Source organism: Mytilus californianus, unplaced genomic scaffold (genome assembly GCF_021869535.1).
Source record: "Mytilus californianus isolate M0D057914Y unplaced genomic scaffold, xbMytCali1.0.p SCAF_3, whole genome shotgun sequence".
NCBI classification, from domain to species: Eukaryota; Metazoa; Mollusca; class Bivalvia; order Mytilida; family Mytilidae; genus Mytilus; species Mytilus californianus.
This window is the reverse complement of record NW_026262679.1, coordinates 28,121,402-28,145,448: the sequence shown is the minus strand read 5'-3', so window position 1 is coordinate 28,145,448 and position 24,047 is coordinate 28,121,402. Positions and strand designations below refer to the sequence as shown.

The 24,047-nt window shown below is 32.1% G+C and overlaps 1 protein-coding gene across 1 annotated transcript; it reads right to left on the bottom strand.

Annotated features, from left to right (window-relative positions):
• Positions 1-505: 505 nt before the first annotated feature.
• On the bottom strand, positions 506-22,892 carry LOC127734288 (terepressin/terephysin-like). The gene is made up of 3 exons (XM_052244117.1): positions 22,613-22,892; positions 3,740-3,944; positions 506-752 (listed from the first exon to the last, which is right to left on the bottom strand). Exons 1-3 carry the CDS (start codon positions 22,760-22,762, stop codon positions 643-645), a joined length of 465 nt encoding a protein of 154 aa, XP_052100077.1. The 5' UTR covers positions 22,763-22,892; the 3' UTR covers positions 506-642.
• Positions 22,893-24,047: the final 1,155 nt, after the last annotated feature.

The following is a 24,047-nucleotide window of genomic DNA, read 5'->3' as shown; positions in this document are numbered from 1 at the left end:
TTTTTCACATAGCAATCACCATCAGTATTAAAGTCTTTTTGCAGATATTGGGCTTAGCTGTCCGATTATTTGATCCTTTGCTGAACAATTCACTGTTGACAGTACCAAAGTTATAAAGGACACCATGTCTCAAAGACCTCTTTTTAATTGGCCAATGAACTTTTAAAAGTTTGTGTAACATGTTAAAAGAAGGTGGTTATATTTATTAAACAAATAATAATTATATAATTATGTTATATTAATTCCATCTAAAAAATATTTGAACACGTTCAGTCACAGTAAAAAGAATGACAAAATCTAAGGCGGACATAAAAGTTAGGTGGGTGTATAGGAAAAAAGAATGATAAGAATTATTTTAACCCAATTAATTATTTACCATTTAAAAATGCGTGTACATTTCATCTGGTATTCAATGTGTTCATAAATGATAAGTTTTTACAACTTCAAATATTAGAAAGAAAGGTACAATCAATCACAGCCTTAATTATTGGCCATAAAGCAATAATCACAACACATCATTTACTCTACTCTTCATCGAGATGTTAACAGGAAAACGCTTTAAAACACTTTGAATAAAATCCAAATACTTTAATCTCACGAACCATATTTGAGAAATATCACGTGACATTGATGCTGCATTACTTATTTGTCCGTTAAGTCACGTGATTGGAGTAATTCATTAAGAACATTAAGTATGGCTTGGTTATCCTTCATGCTATTTGTCTTGCACTTAGCGTTGTAAGAGCATGCACCTGAAATGATAAAATATTATAAACATTCATAGTGATAAATACGATATGATTTCCACTGGTCAACATTCCAGTTTCCGGCAACATAATATTCATATATTTCACTAATGAATGTAATAGTATCAAAATAATATTCAGCATTTTCTCAAAACAATGCTTTTGAGTTAATTTTGAATTCCAAAACGTTTCTTTGCAAAATTGAAAAGATTATTACGTTATTTTGATAAAGATTGAAAATAAGACATAGAGGTACCGCCCATGCTAGCTAGAATTCACCGTATACCTTGCTTTGGGAGTATTCTCGGCATTTAAAAGGAATTACTATTTTTACCGTTGATCATTTACCATTGATTACCTTTTGTTAAAACGACATAAATGATGTCATAGTTTTAGTATAAGTTGAGTCAAACATAAAGTACACAATACGACCGTTGCAGTGCAATACAGTTGAAATCTGATATCAATAAATGATAATAGCAATAACATATTTGATATTTAGTGTTATGGTTGTTCTTCATTGATAGAAGCCCGTTTAGGACGATACACTCCAGGAACGGACATTAAAGTATTTCACAGACGATAAAGTTCAGTAGTTACACTCTGCATGGTCTGAATTGTGTTAAACATAAAATATGTAAATGCTGTCATAAATCTGAAAAACTACGACAAATTGCAGCTGACATGTTATCTTCTAGCTTGAAGATGCTATCATCAAGCAAAACCTTACCAAGCCTACCATCGTATATTTGGTCTTTTGTAATAAATTTAATTTATCGTGTTTTTTAAAAGTAAATAAGGGAGAACAATACTATCAATTGAATTGATTAAACTTTGGGGTTTCATTGTTAATCATTGTGTAAAAAATTAAATTGTTGACCTGTAAGTTATTCCGTTATGATTCAATCAGCAGACTGCAAGTTGTATAAAGCAGTAAGATAGTAAGAATCGGATTTTGAGAATGAAGATATTTTTGGGTTGATAAATTGTAACTTCATTGTTTATTGCAACTTGTTGAAAAAAAAACGTTTCGGACACCCGAAATTAGATAAGTGTTATTTTCATTTTGTAAATTAGTAATATAACATAATGTAAATTAAAGAGGCGAAGGATACCAAAGGGACATTCAAACTCATAAATCGATTACAAACTGACAACGCTATGACCAAAAAAGAAAAAGACTAACAGACAAACAGACAAACGACAGTACACAAAACAACATAAAAAACAAAAGACTGAGCAACACAAACCCCACCAAAACTGGGGGTGATCTCAGGTTCTCCGGAAGGGTAAGCAGATCCTGCTCCACATGTGGCATCCGTCATGTTGCTCGTGTAAGTACAAACCCGATGATATGTCTAATTCAGTAGGTCACATTCGGGGGAAAGGGGACGAGATTGTAGTTACGACAATTGGAACATATCCGTCGTCATCTGTGAAACAGATATTCCATAACGGTCAACCAACTCGTGATGGCGGCTGTAAAATTTACGAAGAGATGATTTCAACTTCCCCACTTGGAACTCTTGGTTTAATAGCTTCCTTGTGAGCAGCAACCCCCTATCAAGGAAATCACGATAGGAAACACAAGCCCTGGAATATCGTATCAACTTGGAGATATATACTCCGTATGCAGGCGCTGCTGGAATGTTGCTACATAGAAATTGAAAGTTCACAATAAGGCAGCTGAAATCATTTCTTTTGTCGTAAAGTTTTGTTTGTCAACCGACCCCCATTGTCAATTTCTAGATGTAAGTAATATACTCTTATTTATTTTCTTTTATTGAATCTTTTCCTTAAAACTTAATATCAATACGCCGAGTTCATTATTCATGAAGACAGTCACCAAGTGTCATAAATAATAACCTTTTTAAATACAGGTTTTTAATTGTATACGTTTCTATTATCACTTTTCAAAGCTTAATATGACAATTCAATGTTTAATAATTTTGCAATTTATTTCAGAAGTAAAACAGTCGTTGCTTTGCTTAATGTTGTTTAAGCAAAGTATTGTGAGAGAAACAGTTACTGTTATAACAGAATTCTTCAAAAACTGTAAGAGATTTTAGATCTATGTAAGTCTAAGTAAGGTCATTTACTCTATGCAATATAAAACATGAGTTCCTTTATATAAAATTATTGAAAATATGAGGCATAATCCATTTTATGATGATTTAAGTACACTTTTTTTCTATTTTTCATCTCTTAGTGTTGACAGGCTAGTGATACAGTAGTTAGACTACTAGACCACTCGGCCACCGAGGAATGAGGATAGGGATAGGGTATACAGTAGTTAGACTACTAGACCACTCGGCCACCGAAGAATGAGGATAGGGATAGGGTATACAGTAGTTAGACTACTAGACCACTCGGCCACCGAGGAATGGGGATAGGGATAGGGTATACAGTAGTTAGACTACTAGACCACTCGGCCACCGAGGAATGAGGATAGGGATAGGGTATACAGTAGTTAGACTACTAGACCACTCGGACACCGAGGAATGAGGATAGGGATAGGGTATACAGTAGTTAGACTACTAGACCACTCGGACACCGAGGAATGAGGATAGGGATAGGGTATACAGTAGTTAGACTACTAGACCACTCGGACACCGAGGAATGAGGATAGGGATAGGGTATACAGTAGTTAGACTACAAGACCACTCGGCCACCGAGGAATGAGGATAGGGATAGGGTATTATTAAGCAGTGCTTTATTTCATTACTTACATTTTAATATAAATTCTAGCAACAGATGAACCATCCTCCCTATTTTTCTACAACAGTTTATACGATTGAATTTTAGTACTCATGTTTAGAAGTCTATGTTTGGTTATTTCGTTTTACTTTTCCAACTCCGAAAAATTCAAATTCATTAATTTTAGATGCTATTTTTGTCATAAAATCCTCTTTGGGTCCATTTTGATAAAGAGGAATGGGGCACAAACAATACAATGACTTTCCATAAAACTATAAATAATAACCAGTGCTTACCAGAGTCACAGCATATACCATCAGTTACACAATTTCCCTGACCTCGACTCCCACATGGGTCACCTTGTACCTCACATGGATGGGTGCTTTCGTTTTCCTTTTGACATATCGAAGACTCCAATGTTCCCAAATAGCATCCAAATGGCCCGCAACAGATATCAGGTCCAACACATTGTCCACTTAAGTCTGGACCACAAGACATGCACTGTAACGTAAACAAACACTGTCACTAAAAATGTACATTTAGTATTGATTGATTGAAAATTTATCAACGTCGCGTCAGACCAAAACGAGCTATATCGCGACAGATATTTAAAAAAACCCAATCGAGTTAGCTTTTAAAAAATCAGAAAAATTCAAATCTTTTAAAACTAAGTTTTACATTTTAATATGATAACGACTTGGAAACATGTTCTTTTAGCAATAATTTGTCTTTGATTTAGTTGTCAATAAGTTTGGGTACTCTTAGATCGATACTTTGTGTCTTCTGTCACTTTGTTGTTTTGTGCTTAGTATGATCTGATGAGTCAATCAGATTTTTTAATATAAAAATAAGAAGTTGTGGTATAATTGCCAATGAGACTATGTTGATTAGAATGTTGTCCTGTTACACCACACTTCCCGGTTAAGGGTAAAATAATTATGTTTCTCACCGCCACTTTCTTTACTTGCCTGTCCTAGCTTAAATCAGACCGTTAGTTTTCTATTATAAATTGTTTCACATTTTGTTATTCCGGGTCCTTCTATAGCTTACTATACGGTTTGGTTTTAGCTCATTGTTGAAGGACTACGGTAACATGTAGTTGTTTACATCCTCGTCTTATAGTGGATAATTGTCTCGTTGGCAATCATACAACATTTGAATAATGTTCTGATTTAACCTTTGCATTCTCAACCTCAATGTATGGTTGTGTTTTGTAATTGGACCAGGAAGTATCTTCCGCTTCCAAGACAACTTATTTTCTTGATGACAAAACATGTTTATTCAATTCGAACAATATATATATATATAACCATATTCATCTATTCAAGATGAAACTGAATGTCCAACAAAATATTTTGTAATACATCTTGATAGCTCTAAAAGAAAATGTCAATTTTCAAAATCAAGTTAACTTAAATCGCATTATTCGCTTCAGAAATCTTTCAGCCGCGTCGGAACCATAACGAAATTCTCATAGCGTGGGAGTTCATTCCTATGCTTATTTAAATCAAATATTATGAATACACCAATATTTTTATACGAGACATGAATGATCAATTATGCATAACATAATCAATTAAATTTTCCTTAAAGATCTTATGTACGTGTAGTGTGATATGCCACAAAGGTCTGACGTCAAAAATCGTTTTATATGCATATATATTATTAATATTGTTTGTAGCATGCCACATGTGTATGCTGTACACCGATTAGTCGTTCGTTAGTTTCAAAGTTAATAAAGAGTGTATAATGTCGGAGGATAGTTGAAACGCCCACAACACTGCTGGTAGGTTAGCAGCAACACAATACTTTGCCTTACAATGTCCTCGTTAGAAAAACGCGGAAATATTTGTAACTTCCTTAAAAAAAATGTATAACAAAAATACCGAACTTCAAGGCAAATTCAAAAAGGGGAAGTCCATAAAAACATGACAAAATCAAATGGTATCAATCAACGGAACAAGTGAAAAACAACTGCCATATTCCTGACTTGGTACAGGCATTTTCCGAAGAAAATGAGGTTAAAACTGGTTTCATAGCTGGTTTAACCTCTAAAATATATTCAATATAAAAAGAGAGATGTAGTATGATAACTAATGAGACAACTATCTAGAAAGACAAAAAGGACAAAGATGTTGACAATTACAGTTCACCATATGGCCTTCACCAATAAGCAAAACCCATACTGTATAATAGAAGCTACACAATTGTACATTTTACTGTTGTTTTTGAAATTTCATCTGGTTAATAGCAATTTTTTGAATAATGGCTTTGATATGTACGAATCATATCATTTAGTTGTTAAAAAGACTGTTGAGGATGATAAATATAGAATACATATATATCATTCATAAGAATCAAGTAAGATATTTGAATGTCGGACCTTCACACGTAAAATATGCATAATTTATAAATATGCGTACAGAAATATATAATAATATAAAAAAAAAGAATCTGAATAAACTGATTGCTAAGACATAATTTATCCTATAAAACGAACATTATTAATGGCCATGTGTAGATTTTTTAATGCAGTAATACATTGATACATTGATACATAGAAATAAAACGCAAACTATAAATAATGCAGTTCTTTATGGGTACCGTAGATTCCGTTTATCTGTCCAACACACCGAACAACGAGGCGTACTTTTATATCTACTGAGAACTCAAGCGTGATCTATAACCCTAGAAATATGAATTATATCTTTATTTCTGGAATAAAATACAGCATTTAATTCTTGAAATATAATTGGAATGAAAATTAATCTCACTAATTGATTTCTACAGTACAAAAAGTAAATGTGATAGAAATATTTATAAATTTACTTAATAAAATGATTTCAGTCAGATCAAAGTAACAATTATGTACAAACTGCTTTCAATTCATAGCAATGGCCCATTTATGACAAGTGTTAAGTGCGATGCGATGATCATGATTTAAATGTCACTATATGTTACCATAAAAATCTACTAGCTGACGATTTGCTGCTTTATCACTTATTCATCGCCACCCTTCAGCAACGTTATATCGTAAATTATAGAAATTTAACATACAAATTTTACAACTTTTTGAATTATCTGATCTTAGTTGATATGTACCTTAGATAAAAATCACAACATGCAAGTCTAAATTCATGGCTGAACACAAATTTAATTAGATTTATTCTCTTTGCTTGGCCAAATCGCAGAATTGTATTGATTTAATCGTTATCTTCTGTGTCACAACAGTGTTAATCATTATCTCGTTAATATTATTTTCTATTTTTTTAAGTATATTTCTTTGATTTACTTTTGAAAACAAAAAAGATGTCAAGACAATTTTTAAATTGAAATAGATAAAACGTGCAAAGAAATGAATTGTTATAAGGCTGATGGTACTGCTATGACTTGATCGCTCAGAAGAGTTTAACTAAAAGACCATGTACGCGCATTTTTTTTTTAATTACGCAATTACATATTTTAAAAAAAAAAACTCGTTGATGATATTTTTCAGGGTTTTGTATTTCTTGAAATTTCAAATACTTTATTTAAAGTGGGTCTTTAAACCTATTATTCAGGTCCTACCATTTTTCCTTCCTTTACGAATAGTGTTCTTGATAATCAAAACAACAAAAACTGGAAGAAAATAAGCAAATTGCTAGGGACATACTGCAGGTTATTTAAGACATTTCTGTGGTCATGGTCTAAAGCAAATGTTGTTTTGTGCAAATGGAACAAGACCTGAGAGTATTTTTATCATTACAAAATCAGATTTTATTTATACAAGCAATCATAGACAAATAAACATTCATATTTGCTAAAATTGGCAACCTTAAGGATGTACTTAGGTGAGGTTTATGAATTTTTGTCAGATGTTCGGACTTCTTGGGTTTTTCCCTACGATACAGGGTAAAATATTTTGCTCTATATCACCCACTGTTCTTTTCATAGAAGACTTCAATAGCTCATAAAAAGGTCATCACCAAAATTTAAGCAGATTCTAGATTGTTTTTCTTACGGTTAGAGACCATACTAATGCCAATGCTATATATAGTGTAAAAGTCCGAGTCAGCCTTTTCCCGCCATTTCTAAAAAATCAAATATCTCAAAAAGGAGTTCCATAACCTATCAATATTTTTAGCTTATTTTGTTCCTTAACTAATGTTCTTCTGACTTATAGTATCAATTCTAAATTCTAGATTTTTTTAATTTCACCTAAGTACATCCTTAACTGACTTTGAAAATTATCTTTAGTTAAAAAACATGTTAAAAAAAAATATGACTTTTATTAAAGTAGATACGATTTATCGTCAATATTTGAGATATCTTTTTAAAGAACAAGATATACACCGACGTAAACTGAATACATGCTGGGTTTTTTATCGACAACATATTAGTTCAGATTGCCGAATCGATCTGTTTTTGGAGAGGAAAAACATCTAGCTAAATATATTTTAAATTCATTTTCAAATTTATTGATGGTTTCCTTCTACAATTATGTTATTTTTAGATAGAATTCTGTCACCCCATATATACAAGTGAACTGCAAATTAAGAATACTACAAAGACATGCATAGTGTATGCAACAAAACAACGGATTGAAAAAAGTACAAAATGCATTCTATTGTGTCTAAAGTAAATGTGCAAAAATCAGTGTGGTTTTGAGACAAAACGAAAAACTCGAGGACAAACATTTGTTTTTAAATCTTAAACGTTTCTTTTATTTATGTACCCTCAATAATTTATGATCTCAATCATACCTTATATAGTATGTTCCATAAACGCGTTTCGTGTACACAGATGTTTGTATTTTACATTTTTAACACTGGTCTCCAAAATGGCAAATAACCACTATTAGGCAGGCTTTGTTAAAAAAAACTTCTTACAGACCTATGAAACTTTAGTAAAAATAGAAAAACTACGTGGAACAATTGCTAGATGCTGATAGAAACTAATTTGTACTATTTTCCTATTTTATTTATGAAGCCAATACGGAGTGGGATGCTTTATACATACGGGTATTTTAGACTTTCATGTCGTATGGTTTCGGAGACATGTTCACCTACAACCTTACCCTCTGTAGAAGTAGACGGATGAAATAATACAATACCTTACTGCTACCTGATCTGCAACTTGTCAAAGAAGAACAAAGTTTGATATTATTAATACTGCGCATTCTTCGATACGTATACGGTATTGTATAGTTTACTGTTGGTCCTTATCATTAGAGTTCTTTGTTAAATTTATTTACATGTAGCGTCACAATAGATTTTTTTCGAGTGATCTTTCTGTATATTGTATAACTAGAAATAACACAATGACTTCCGAGACAATTCTAACTTAAGTTAGTCTGAAATTTACATGTACGGATTCTTCTTTAAAAAGTTATGAATTTTAATTTAACCACAAGTCAACCAACATAGCTATTGCTACTATTAGTAGAAGATTCTAAGGAAATGAATGTTCCAAAAACGTTGTTTAAATCTTTATAAGTACCGGCAAGGGTTAAAAGGGGTTACTAGATCGTTGCATTTTAACGACTGCAAATAATACGCTAATATTTCAACGTTCTACAGATCAATCAGATTTACCAACCTTTAGTTTTTCTTTCCCCAATGGTGTGCTTTTCATGAAATAATACTTTGCTTCGACGATCATTAAAGTATGAAATTCATTTTTTGTTCAATCACAATACAAGCCTAAATTGATTTCATAAAAAATAAAAGTGTTTAACAATAAAAAATTCAGTTAAAGTTGCTGAGATGACTTCAAGAATGAAGAAACTCGTAATGAGCTCATGAAAAAAAGGAAAATAACAAAAATACCGAACTCCAAAGAAAATTCAAAACGAAAAGTCTCTCATCAAATAGCAAAATCAAAAGCTCAAACACATCAAATGAATAAGATCTGAGAATAAGAAATATATATCATTGCAGTATTTACATTTGAATCATCCACATCATTGAACGATTCGTATTGATTGTCTACGATATATGTGATGACCAATATAGTGCTGATGATGTAATCAAATTCATTAGAGTACAGTATCCATAAATTACTACATCCAACTTGACCACTGATTTTGGCCTCTTAATAGCACATTGCTCTTCATCTTCAATATTTTTGACATATGAAATCATCTGAACGGAAGATTACTTTAGTTTCAAATAAATGAATTCCTTAACAGTCAAAACACGTATGATTTATAAACGTTTATGGGTAAGAACATTGTAACTTATTTATGCTGACTATGACTACTAATGCTCTGGTTTTTTTTAAAGAAATTATCCAGTTCGTAAAAGATTAGAAAGAGGAAGGGTCATTGAATACGTAAAAACGTCAAAAAGGGACCTAAAAGAATAGCCAAATTCAACTCAGGTCAACTTTATCTGAGCGACTTGGAACGACGGTTTCTTAATTTATACAAGGGGAATTTCAGAAAATTATGTCTTATATCATGTCAGTTTTGAAGCACTAAAACTGCTAAGGAGTCTAATGTAGACAAAACGCGCGTCTTTTGTACCATATTATAAGTCTGGCATCTTTCATGAGATTGTTTTTACTATCTAACAAATTTACCATCTTAAGGTCTTTACAATTTAACTTTTTTATTCGACCGTCACTGATGACCCTTTTGTAGACGAAACGCGCGTGTGGCGTACTACATTCTAATTCTGATATCTATGTTAAGGTTTTTTGGTTACATGTTGAGAAATAAGCCATAATGTTGTAAGAACATCAAATACATACATGATGGATATATTTCTTGTGACGAACTTTGAAAGTTTAATGTTGCAACATTCCAGCAACATTTGAATAAGGAGTATATATCGCTCTAAGTCTATGCGATTTTCAAGTATTTCGATTTCATCTCATGACATTTTTAATTTTTGAAGCCATTGAATTAAGAATAAATTATAATTCATCTTTTCAAAAGTCTGAAGAGTCACCATCATGATTTGGCTGACCGTTATGACATACCAGTGTGTCTGATAATCAGGAATATGTGCTCTTCAACTTCGTACTTTATTTGTTCTTTTCAACATGTTTAATTCGAGCGTCACTGATAAGTCTAATGCGCGTCTGACGTACAGAATTTGAACTCGGGGACTTTTTTCAGGTAACTATGATGAATTATTTCCATTCATCGTAGCCAAAATCTTCCTCGTTCATGATTTTTATCATCAGAGTTTAACTTGCAACTAGCAACATGACGGGTGCCACTAGTAGACTTAAAGCTAGCTTCTTTGAGTTCACATCATTTTCTGGTGGTGTTAGTCTTGCTAAATCTGTAAAATTCTGTGTAGTGTTTTGTGCACTGTTTTTTGTTCGTCCTGTTTTGCCAGCTAAGATTCTTTGACCTATGGTTTTTATTTTTCCGTTGGTATCGTTTATTTCTCGATGAATGAATGCATTTTTCTTGATATGATAATGAAATATTAGTGCCCAAAAATACTTTTTTTTCTAATGTACTACGGCAACCTACATCTACGGAAGGTTCCACGTAACAGAAGTTAGATTAAAAAAATTGAGACGAAGCAAGGCTATTCCAAGTATACTGTACATTTTGGAGAGTCGCACAAGAAGTAAGTATTCATTTTGCCTAATAAGATGTTAAATATAAATGTTTTAAATGAAATTTTAAAATTTCATGAATTTAACAATTTCAAACTAAAAGTTAAAAAAAAATAGCGCCCTAGTTAAAAGTGTCTTTTATCTTCTAAATCTAATAGCGATTTGTCCTGCCTCAGCTTTTTCAAAAATGTTTAAGCCTTTAGTACTGAATATATTTTCCAAACTTAAGTATGTTTCTGTTACAAAGGGAAAGGAGGTAACAGAAAGGCCATCAAAGTCGATGAAATACAGACAAAACCATTGCATGCTAAACTGAAAAAGAATAAAAGACAGTCCACAAAATAGAAAACTAAAAATTTGACAACATGAATTCCATCAAACACTAGGGTTTAATCAAGGTGATTCTAAAAAATAAGGAGTAACGGGTGAAAAAGACGTATTTTATTGTTTTGCATACATGGTATTATTTTCTCTACTTATTTAATATCAGGATGTTGTAACTGTGCAACTAGGAGAGTTAATCTAAGAGTGCACACCGTTTTCTTGGTAACTTTTACAAGCAATGAATACCAGCGATTTTCCATATAACAAAAAAACTAATGATTATCTAGAACATGATAATCAAAACGGAAATGCACACCTAAAGAGCTGAAATGAATTTTGTCCCATTAAAAGAATTTTGTTTACATCGTTTCAAAACTAATCAAACCCAATCTGCTTGAATGAATGATTGCCATTGATTGGTCGTTGCAATGTCCGAGCTATTATAAACTTTAAATTTGTCATAGATAGCCATAGTCTACAATTGTCCATGTTCCTAGTCTTGACATTGACTACTTAACGTGAAGTTGATGTGACGTTCAAATCGGATGACGGGGAAGTATACAAAGTAATTACTTATCCTATCAACTCTTCTTGTCGGATTCTGTTTGTTAATAATGCAATTTGCTGTTTGAGAATATAAAGTACTACATGAGTTGTTTTATGTTCGTACCCCTAGACGAAAATAACTTTACGACATTGGAAGAATTTTCATTGCTTATGACGTTGTTATCCAATCACAATGTTTACAGGTGACCCTTAAATGATTTAAAGATTTATCTGTCTCAATGTTTTGGCACACACTTTGAAAATATTACTCAGAATGCATTAGATTCTGAAACGGCAAAGTCCAACTGTATTCGCTCTCATATATTTCTATCTTTATATGGAGTAACGATATCTAAACTGATATCGGTATCCCCTTATATTTGACCTAATAGTGATATCTCTGCTAGTGCAGTTGTTCTTTAGTTTTGATAGACAGTATTCCTTAAATGATGTCTTATTTGAAGTTATTTAATCGTGTATGTAATATATTCTCTAATATTGAATGATACAAATGTTGACTAATGCTGTGTCATTATCTCAAGTTGCTGTAGTGGTATTGATCTATAAGTACATGTAATAAATAGTTAAAAGAAATATAGAAACATCTGTCTGCTCTTTTGTCGGGTTGTTGTCTCTTTGACACATTCCCCGTTTCCATTCTCAATTCTATATAATTGTAAATCATTTCCCTGTTATTAAGACATCTATAGTATGAATTGTAGTTTTTTTAATGAAATAACACTAACGGTACCAATTTTTCTACACCAGATGCGCATTTCGACAATAAATGTCTCTTCAGTGATGATTGAGGCCAAAATATTTGAAAATCCAAAGCTTATTAAAAAGATGGAGAGGTATCATCCGAAAAAGACAAAAAAGTAAAGTCAAAGCCGGGCAAGGAATCAGAGTTTTGCACGCGGCAGATATATTCCCTAATTTAAAATAATTTCTTAAATTTTGTACCAACAAATTTTAATAACAACAATCCGTATTTTCATGACAGTACCGAAGTACTGGCTACTGGGCTGGTGATACCCTCGGGGATTAACAGTCCACCAGCAGAGGCATCGACCCAGTGGTAGTAATAACATTAACGGTGCCAATTTTTCTGCACCAGATTCGAATTTCGACAATGAATGTCTCTTCAGTGATGATAGAGGCCAAAATATTTGAAAATCCAAAGCTTATTAAAAAAGATGAAAGTGCTATAATCCGAAAAGGACAAACAAGTAAAGTCAAAGCCGGGCAAGGAATCAGAGCTTTGCATGAGGGAGATATATTCCTTAATTTAAAATAATTTCTAAAATTTTGTAACAGCATATTTTAATAACAACAATTCGTATTTTTATGCCAGTACAGAAAATTTGACATAAAATTGTTAAATATATTTGAAAAGAAACGACAGAGAGGTTTTTGATATTCTATCGTAGTTTTTGTCAGGTGAATTTATATGGATCATTGAATTTCCGATTTTGGAAGTCACGTAGTGACTCAAACTTCAATGAGAATGTTAATTATAGGAAAAAAAAGCAATCTCTAAAATATAATTATATAAAACCAAGCAGGTTATATGATATAATCTCCTTGATAAAACAAACAAGTGGTGGAGAGACCAGACTCTAGTGGATAGTTGTGTCATTGGCAATCATACCACATCCTTATTTTCATATTTTAGGAATAACTATTAAATTATCACTATCAATCACTTGACCTCAATAATTCTGTATCACCTATTGCAATATTTGCTGTTCAATATCAAACGAATGATTAAAATCAGCACGGTACCCACTTGTAAAAATTTATTTTTGAATGTTTTCATATTTAACCAACTTTAGTAAAAATTATCTTGTCGAAAGTAGATAAATCTTAAAATCAATAAAGGGTCACCTGTGAATGATAGTACAGGGATTTTATTTAATGTTTTAGTAAATTCTATCCGATAGTGTGCCTAAACATTCTCACACGTCGTATTATAAGACAGCAAATATCAATTAACACATTCCATAGAAATAAGAGCTAATTTATATCAGAGTAAAATATCATTTTTCAAAATAGAATTACAGTAACTTTTTGTATCTTAGGATAGCGTTCAGCAAGTTGTGAAATGTATATGTTCTGTCGTAACTAAGACTTTCAAATACAGCTCTCCATTTACTTGATAGCTGAACATTTTGGATTTTTTTTTATTGGAAGACATCATGTATTTTTCGACTAAGCTCAAAGATAATTTCAAATGTCGAATTCCAAAGCCACTGACGATATTCTGAAAACATAAGTGATCAAATTCAGAAAATTTTAGATTTTGTCAATGGAGTTACATAAATCACAAAAATATAAATGTCCCTTTCACCTCTGACTTCTTGTTTTGTTATACACATACAAAAGTATTGTCTTTTTAGTTTTCATAAAATTATAATTATATGACTGTCAATTATATAAAATTTGCTAAGCTAAAAAATCGTGATATGTGATAAAAGATCCCCTTAAGTTGAAGCACTGGCATAGTTTGATGGTAGAAGACAATTGCCCCTATTTCCGAAATGTAAATCATGTATGTGATCGATCATGTGAATAAACATCAATGTATATGATGATGAAGCAGTACTTTTAAATCAAGCAGAAAGGAAGGCGATGCGGTGTCAGAATCACAGCAACCAAATAACACACAAAATCAAAAGACATCTAGATATCGACTGACGGTTTTCTACATTAGATATTAAGTGTCCATACAATTTAATATGTCACGCTCAACATCACATAGAGCGTAGAAATATTTAAAAAAAATTGCATTGTTAACTTTTTTCTTTCAAAATTAAGTTCTAATCGTTGAATGTAAAAACTCATCAAAGATACCAAAATTATAATTTAATACATTAGAACCGCGTTATTGTTTGTAAAATAAGTTATATTCGTTTAAATCTCGTCAAAGAGACTATTGATTTAATACGCGAGACGAGCGTTTCGTCTGCATTGATGATTTAATTAACACTTTATATATTTCGTGCGTCCGAAGCGCTTTTCCTAAATGCTCAAATTTAAACATTTGAGGCTAAGGAAGCGTAGAAATGCTGCAACGTTAGGAACTAAACAGAATAGCTAAATCTTTCTAAGGCCAACTTTGCCTGAGGGAGATGCAACCTTAGTTTCTTAATCAATTCTTAATTCAGGAACAAGGAATTTAAACAAGTATGTCATAGGTCATGGCAGTAGCAAAGCACTGAACACTGAGGTGATTATATTCTTTGGAACCAACAGTCAACTAGCAGTAGTTTTAGTGCTAGTTAATGAAATACACATTTTATAAATTTCGTGGGTTCACCAGAAACGCTCAAACATTAACATTGGAAAGCCAGGGATGCGCAAATATGCTACATTGTTCTGAGCTATATGACCAAAAATGACCTTAACAGAATAGCAAACTTCGTCTGCTGTCAACTTTTTCTAAGGAAGTTGAAACCTTAATTTCAGTGGCATCGACCCATGGTCTTGTCAGCCTTTTTATTTTATACGTCATACGTGCGTTTTGTCTACTTTAGACTCATCATTGGCACCAGAAACGAACAGTAGAAAGGTCAAATCATTTAAGGAGTTGAAGAACATTGAAAACAAAAATTTTGTACAAAAATTGTGCCAAATCTGGCTATGACAAAAATTTATGCTTTGGGGTAGAAATTCAGAATATGATATTGACTTAATCGTGCAAAAGACATGTTTTCGGAATAGAATGAATCAGATACGCTGAAAACCAAATGCTCGGTACGACAACCAAACAATAAATAAAGGCCAAACCATAAGTTAACAATCATACCAAAAAGAGGCAGATGATACCATGGGGACAATACAAAAATCAAGAAGAAAAAAACAGATATGTGCACATCACTCTCTATAATATAACAGAATGATTAACAGATATATTAGATGATTCCGTCCTTGTATAGCTTGATTTCAAAACGTGGAGTCCAATAGTTTGAAAAAAAAAAGATTTAAACTTTCAATATATCGTCTACAAAAGTCACATCCCTTGAAAATAATCGTGGTTGACCTTTAGTGCAAAGGTGAACCTTACAAAAGAGTCGACTTTAACACTAGTGAACTTCTACAATTTTGTTAAAAAGCAAACTTTAGTATATTTCAGAATGTCTTAGACTTAATAAAGTAATTACTTCTTATATTCTCATCTTTAGGTTCAGATAATTGCACTTACATAGACAGCAATGAAATATAACAGTGGCTCCGCGTGATCTTTAAACAAAGCATTACCATGATAGTTTTAAAACAAACTGTGGGTTTCCAGCAATGAATATACCACTCGTCCAACAGTTCCACATCTAGGCGCGGTGCTAACTATTATGACGTAGAACTTGACAACATCCGTAATAACCTCAGCAGAACAAATATGGACATGTAGGATTATAACACTGAGGAATTATGTCTCTTGTCAGCTGAGTTTTAACTTATTTTTCATATATAGATCCTAGTTTTAAGTTGTTTTTCAATGCATAGGATGTTACAAAAGTACTTTTAGATCAAGCAGAAAGGATGGTTTAAATGTATTCATAAGTGTAACTGGTACCATTCGTGTGTTTTAAAGCTGCAACGATAATATATATTTGCAATACTTTTAAGCTCATTTAAATCTAATGAAGAAAAAGACAATTTGATTATTCATTGTTTAATTCTGGTTGCCAACATAACCTGCAAAGTGAAGTTGTGAAAACGTCCTTCACAATGCTAAAAACTGGTGACGAGGAAAATACAAAGTGGCACCAACTGTTGAAATAATGCAATTGGAGGTGTTCGAAAAGTTTGGCTAATTATACCTGTTCCATCGTCAACATTTGGACTGCTTTATTAAGACATTGTAACAATATCAATTCGTCATTTAGATGAAAGGACTTGTAACGCAAATACTTTCTCATAATTCTGTTCGGTAGTTTCAACTTATGAATTCACTTTTATTTGTGAAATTGTCATAATAAGAATATTCGATAAATATCGTATCTATATATTTAGAGATAGATGTATGTTATCGCCATTGAAGGAGTATTTGGTATGATATTACTCTATAATGGTAAGCTGATTACCGGGAAATTGTAAAGATATCCTAACATCAATTCTAGTTTCCGGTTTTCTTTTTGTCTGTCTACAAAAAGATTTAGATGGAGAGCAGACCTTCTTGTATCTGTAGGATCCTTGATTTAAAGCTCAATGAAATTTATCAGAAATAAGCACACATTGAAGATGATTTAAAGGGTTAATGAGTGAAAGAAAATTATCAAGATATCTTTGAATGATTCTTCTGATCTTTTAATAGCATTTTGTAAGAATTCTGTTTCATGTGAATACAAGAATAAGACTGATTGCTTGGTATGTTCTTAATATTGTTTTTAGAAAATGCGAAATGTTGGTCTCATCTCTTTTTTTATATTTATTTTTACTGTATTGATGACGCATTATTGAAAATTTAACTTTTATAGGCAAAGAATTTGTCCAAATCGATTGCAAACGCCCCATCATAACCTTGCTTCGTGTACACTGAAACAAACGCCCCATCATATCCCTGCTTTGCGTTGAATGAAATAAACGCCCCATCATATCCCTGCTTCGTGCACGCTGAAACAAACGCCCCATCATATCCCTGCTTCGTGCACGCTGAAACAAACGCTCCATCATATCCCTGCTTTGTATACAAAAAAAGAAAAAGAAAAAAAAAGGCCCATCCCTGCTTCGTATTCACTGAAACAAACGCCCCAGCATATTCCTGCTTCGTGTACACTCAAACAAACGCCACAGCGTATCCCTGCTTCGTGCACACTGAAACAAACGCCCCAGCCTATTCCTGCTTCGTGTACACTCAAACAAACGCCCCAGCATATTCCTGCATCGTGAACACTAAAACAAACGCCCAAGCATATCCCTGCTTCGTGTACACTGAATCAAACGCCCCAGCATATCCCTGCTTCGTGTAAACAAAACAAACGCACCATCATATCCTCGCTTCTTGCACACCACTGAGATCGTTATCAGACGTTCACACTTATATCAAACGGTAAATGCCGATGAAATTTTCCCATAGTAATAAATTAATTTTCAGTAATTGTATTTAAACTGAGAGTGCCAAAGGCAAATTTGAACTGATACGATTTTGACAATTCTGTTGGGCTCTTTTTATTTTGATACTCTTAAAAGTTTTTTTCTGTAATTTTCTTTTCATACTTTTGCTCTCTAGTTTTTTCTGGTGAAGTTACAAAAACACGAGTCATACGAACTGAAATCGGTATCAAACATAAGTTTTCCATTCGTTTCGTTGGTTGATAAAGTTAAACTTGGTCAGTTTTTATGAATCTTGAATTCAACATTGAGTTCCGTATATTTGTTATACAGTTTTACTGATAGTCATTTCCTGCAATATTTTATTGAAAAGTCTTGCTTTGAAATTGACAAGTGCTAGATGAAATGTAACTTGAATACACTTTCATGCTGGTCTGTCTATGATTAAACATGGGTAACCTTTGTAAAAAGAGAGAAATGTCACAGAACAATTATCATTTTAAGTTAACCACAGCATAGACCAACATTATATTATAAAATTGAGAATGGAAATGGAAATGGGAAATGAGTAAAAGAGACAACAACCCGACCAAAGAGCAGAAAACAGTCCCAAGGCCACAATACATTATACATCGTATCTGAACATATGGTCAAAGACAAACGAATCTTGTCTGACGAACATGTATACCTTGCAATGATTCGTTATATCAAATATATTTGTCCTTTTACTCACAGCCATTATTGAAAAATATTGTGAGAAAACATATAATGTCTTTGAACAAATATTTTTATCAATTATTTTCTTTACTTTCTCTTTGATTTCACATTGTAAATGTCCTGAAGATGCCAATAACTATATTACGGTCATGAAAAAGTGCGTCAACTTGAAAACTACCTTAACATAATAAGTAGTGTCTTAAACACATTATTACCATTACATGACGAAGAAGTCATTGATCTTGACATTATTACCATTACATGACGAAGAAGTCATTGATCTTGACATTATTACCATTACATGACGAAGAAGTCGTTGATCTTGACATTATTACCATTACATGACGAAGAAGTCATTGATCTTGACATTATTACCATTACATGACGAAGAAGTCATTGATCTTGACATTATTACCATTACATGACGAAGAAGTCATTGATCTTGACATTATTACCATTACATGACGAAGAAGTCGTTGATCTTGACATTATTACCATTACATGACGAAGAAGTCGTTGATCTTGACATTATTACCATTACATGACGAAGAAGTCATTGATCTTGACATTATTACCATTACATGACGAAGAAGTCATTGATCTTGACATTATTACCATTACATGACGAAGAAGTCATTGATCTTGACATTATTACCATTACATGACGAAGAAGTCATTGATCTTGACATTATTACCATTACATGACGAAGAAGTCATTGATCTTGACATTATTACCATTACATGACGAAGAAGTCATTGATCTTGACATTATTACCATTACATGACGAAGAAGTCATTGATCTTGACATTATTACCATTACATGACGAAGAAGTCATTGATCTTGACATTATTACCATTACATGACGAAGAAGTCATTGATCTTGACATTATTACCATTACATGACGAAGAAGTCATTGATCTTGACATTATTACCATTACATGACGAAGAAGTCATTGATCTTGACATTATTACCATTACATGACGAAGAAGTCATTGATCTTGACATTATTACCATTACATGACGAAGAAGTCATTGATCTTGACATTATTACCATTACATGACGAAGAAGTCATTGATCTTGACATTATTACCATTACATGACGAAGAAGTCATTGATCTTGACATTATTACCATTACATGACGAAGAAGTCATTGATCTTGACATTATTACCATTACATGACGAAGAAGTCATTGATCTTGACATTATTACCATTACATGACGAAGAAGTCATTGATCTTGACATTATTACCATTACATGACGAAGAAGTCATTGATCTTGATAACTAACTTTCAATTGTGCAGACAGAAAGAAAAAAATAAGTCTTAGTGACGAAATTATGTTATCTCTGAGACTTTCTGTTACTTAATCATAAATGAACGTTGTCAACATCTTACTTATAAAATACATATTTTATACAAATTCAAATAAGAAATTGGTTATCGTTGAATATCAAGGTTAAATCGGTTCCATGGACCATTTTAATTCTGCTATGAGACAGAATACAAGAGACAGACATTAAATTGAGGCGTGAGCTATTCTTTTTCGTTTTGAAAACCTTTTAAAAAAGTGTCAAACTGAAGAATAACAATTACAACTCCGTTTCTTTGATTTGTTAGTTATTTGTCCTTCGTCATAAAAATAATTTAATATCCTTGTTAATGCTTATACAAATAATATTATTACTTTTTCAGAAATAAACGTTCTTACGCATTCACTTATCTTTTGAAATTGAAGTTAGATAAAACAAATATATCATCGGTTTTCAATACTTAAATGAAGTAAATAATGTTTATATTCTTGAAATATGACAATAGCATTTAATTTACTTATTGTACACAATTTGATGTTGACCGCAGCTAGTCTTGATAGTCTCTGTTAAAAGACAAAGATGACACAACCCTTCAATTTATTCAAAACAAAACTACATTGTCACCTTATTTATCATTAATCATAGAGATTAATTATATATTAGAAAAAGTCAATTCCTTTTTATCATTTTTCTATTCTAAATTCACAATAAAGTGTTGCAGTGATTGTTGCGAAAAAATCACCCCAAAAAAGGGTTTTTCGCAAAACTTCAGTACTTTCATCAGAACTTGAACGGTTTTTGAATTATTATAAACTATTAATACTTTGTGTCGTTTATCGTTATGTTAGTTGTTTTTGTGCGTCGTGCCAGTTCAAGCCATTACCAACGCATTTTTACAGTGTATTCTTATTTTGTGCTGTTACACCACGGTCCATGCAAGGTTAAAATGAGGGTTGCCCGTTTACGAACATCTTTAACCCACCACATTTTGTATGTGCATGTTTTAAGTCCCGACCGGTAATTCATAGATTGTCGATGGATGCGGTCTGTTATATTTGTTTTTCGTTTGTTGTTTTATCATAAATGAGGCCGTTTGTTTTCTCGTTTGAATTGTTTTACATTTTGTCATGTCGACTACGGTTTAGTTCATTGTTGAAGGCCGTACGGTGACCCTTAGTTGCTTACATCCACCATTGAACTCTGGTAGAAAGTTGTCTTATTGGTAATCATACCACATCTCTTTATTTCTAACTAAAGTGCTTGCCTCTTTTAAATTGTCCATAAGGGTATTAACCTGTGAATTTCTTGTTTGCATTGCTTACGCAGACGTAAGGACGAGAAATGCCTAGAACAAGATTTTTTATCCAATATATGATGTGCAGCCGCATAAATATATTTTAATATCCAATGATGACCTTAAAAATGCTGTTGTATCAATCTAATAAAGAGAGAATATAAATTTTAATGGGAAACTTTTGTAATAGAAATTGTATTTTAATAGGTTGATTGTAGTGAATATAATGAGTGTAGTAAAGTATTTGCGGGGATATGAAAGCACCACAAAGCTCATTCAGCGTAAGCATATCATAACTTGCAGGTTTATCATAACTCACAAATGGGAAATAGATTGTTAGATAATCAGAAATTAAGTTTGTTGTACAATTTACAAATTAGTTATTTCCGATTAATCATTAGTGAAAATAAATCCTAGCATGACGCAGTAAACACCATTAGACTGTATGTTAAACGATACAAGACTGAACAAAGAAATCCGCTCACAAAACCGATGGATCTCAAAAACAAGTGGAAAAAAGTACAATTTAGAAAAAAAATATGACGATTATACAATATCATTACATATCTGCTTCCTATGGATACAGAAATCAATGGATTATTCATTACGTCAATGAATATGATATACATGTACATCATATCATGAAAAAAAAAACCCAAACAAGTCACTGTAATGACAAACTGTATCCATAAACAGCAGTTACTTAAAGAGCACGTTGTGTAACATTGTCAATAAAAACTCGTACAACGAAATAACAGTCGAACACTTACAAACAATTCACCACAAAGACATGTGCACATATAAATAGTTTAAAGATTTTGAGACTGCGGCAAAACTACTCGAAGAATACCGTTAGCGATAGTAATTTTTTCGGAATGGTTAGTTTATCCGGTACAGTATTTGTAAACGAACAATTTTATGAATATAATAACAACAGTAATTACTTATTATAAAACAAAACGAAATTATCTTTAAATTCATTCACTGTAGAATTCGGGACTAGAGATTTTTCTTGTTCATGAAAAACTATATGCATATCACAATATTCAATTCAAAAGTCAAAAATCGTGAATTGACTGGATACCTTCGTATTCTATAAGAATCTTCCTTCTTTTAAAAAAAAATCATCATTATTGTTTTGTAGACACTAGCTTAAACAAGTTCGTTTTGATCTAAAATTTCTTGAAAAGATTTCATTATTTTTGTTCTTTTATGAAAAATAAAGATAAAAAAAAAGTCACCCTGATTTCTTCAGAAAGTTAAATAAAAAGTAATGAATTTGTATATACTAATGTATATAATATCAAATCAGACCAGAATGTTATATTGAATACTTAGAGTATATTTTAATGTTAAACCTGTACCTGTCTTGAAACTCTTGTTAACGTATCCATACTCCTTTTCCCACCCGGAGGACAGTTCCGAATAAAGCACGAATTAGTCTCTTCTATCAAACAAAAAGTCAAAATAATTGTCACTAAACATTGAATAGAAAACTGTTTTACAATATCCATATTCACAACAAAAATGTCAACTAGTTATCTCTTAAATTCGTGTAAAATACCCGCCAAATCAATATTACTCCTATCAATTTCTCACCCTTTTAAACATAAACTGTCGTCTGTCAGTGGGTGAGCCATGTGACTGGCTTTGCGCGTAGGACAAACCGTCGTCAGAGTATGGAAATATGGGAGGGTTTATTTTTTTATGCTTCATAAAATTGCATATTAGATGATATTGAATTAAATTGTAACGGTTAATCACATACTTGATGACATTGTATCATATACGTCAACTTATCAGTGACGATTTTTTATTGAATAAATATTTTGATAATCCGTAGGAATTTTTAGCTTTTCAATATATTGATAACACATTTTAGGATTGTTTATTCCTGTTGGAAGGGCATAAGTCCAAAGTAAATATGCTAATATAGCTAATGCTGCTAGTATAGTGTTATGGAAATAAACCTTGAAGTGTTCTTCATGTTATCATTAAAGATGTCACTTATTAATTTACTTCGCAATAACTGAGTTATCTTATTCGGATACATACATATTTTTGTAAAGAAGATTATTCTCAGACAGTTACTGCAGATGATTTTATACAAATATATATACCAAATCAATTTTTTTATAGTTTTTTATCCTTCCAATTCCTGTAGCTGTTGATCGCCGTCTGTTGGACATAACCCTCAAAGTCGGGGACTTATCATTCTTACTTTTAAGGATGGATAATATGGCACATATATTCGAGTACAGTAAACATTTCTAAAGTTTAAGGCGATGCGGCATCAGAATAATATTCTGCGGTTACAAATTCTTAATTCGTTTTATCAAGTTGAAATCACCCTTTAAGGGTATACGATATAGTTTTGATCCCACGGTGAATTTTTGACGAAAGTTTGTATACAAGCTATTTTTCACTTAGTCAATTCAAATATATAATTAAAAATATACATTCATGTGCTACTTTTTAGAGATAAATAGGGTCGAAATTTTGGACATTTACTGGAAATTTCGATTTCTTGAACATTTCTATCCTTTGGAAAGACATCCCTTACCTTTTTGTTTCAAAAGAAAAACGCAAGCTGATTTTTGTTAAAACATTTGGTATATCTTCTCTACATTAGAGTGCTTTAAATTTGCGTAACAATTCTTTGGAAATAATAAATTTTTATCACATTTTCATGCTCTTAGTAAAAAAGGGCATTTTTTTTCATGTATGTTCATCTAATTTATAAAAAATTCATCAGTGATTTGTTCATAAAAAATTGCACAAATAATCTTCACACATAAT

Coding starts and splice junctions, on each gene's coding strand:
- LOC127734288 (XM_052244117.1), bottom strand. CDS start 22,762: ATGGATATTGTAAAACAGTTTTCTATTCAATGTTTAGTGACAATTATT. Junction 3,945..22,612: donor TAACAAGAGTTTCAAGACAG/GTACAGGTTTAA, acceptor TTTACGTTACAG/TGCATGTCTTGTGGTCCAGA. Junction 753..3,739: donor TGGTATATGCTGTGACTCTG/GTAAGCACTGGT, acceptor TTATCATTTCAG/GTGCATGCTCTTACAACGCT.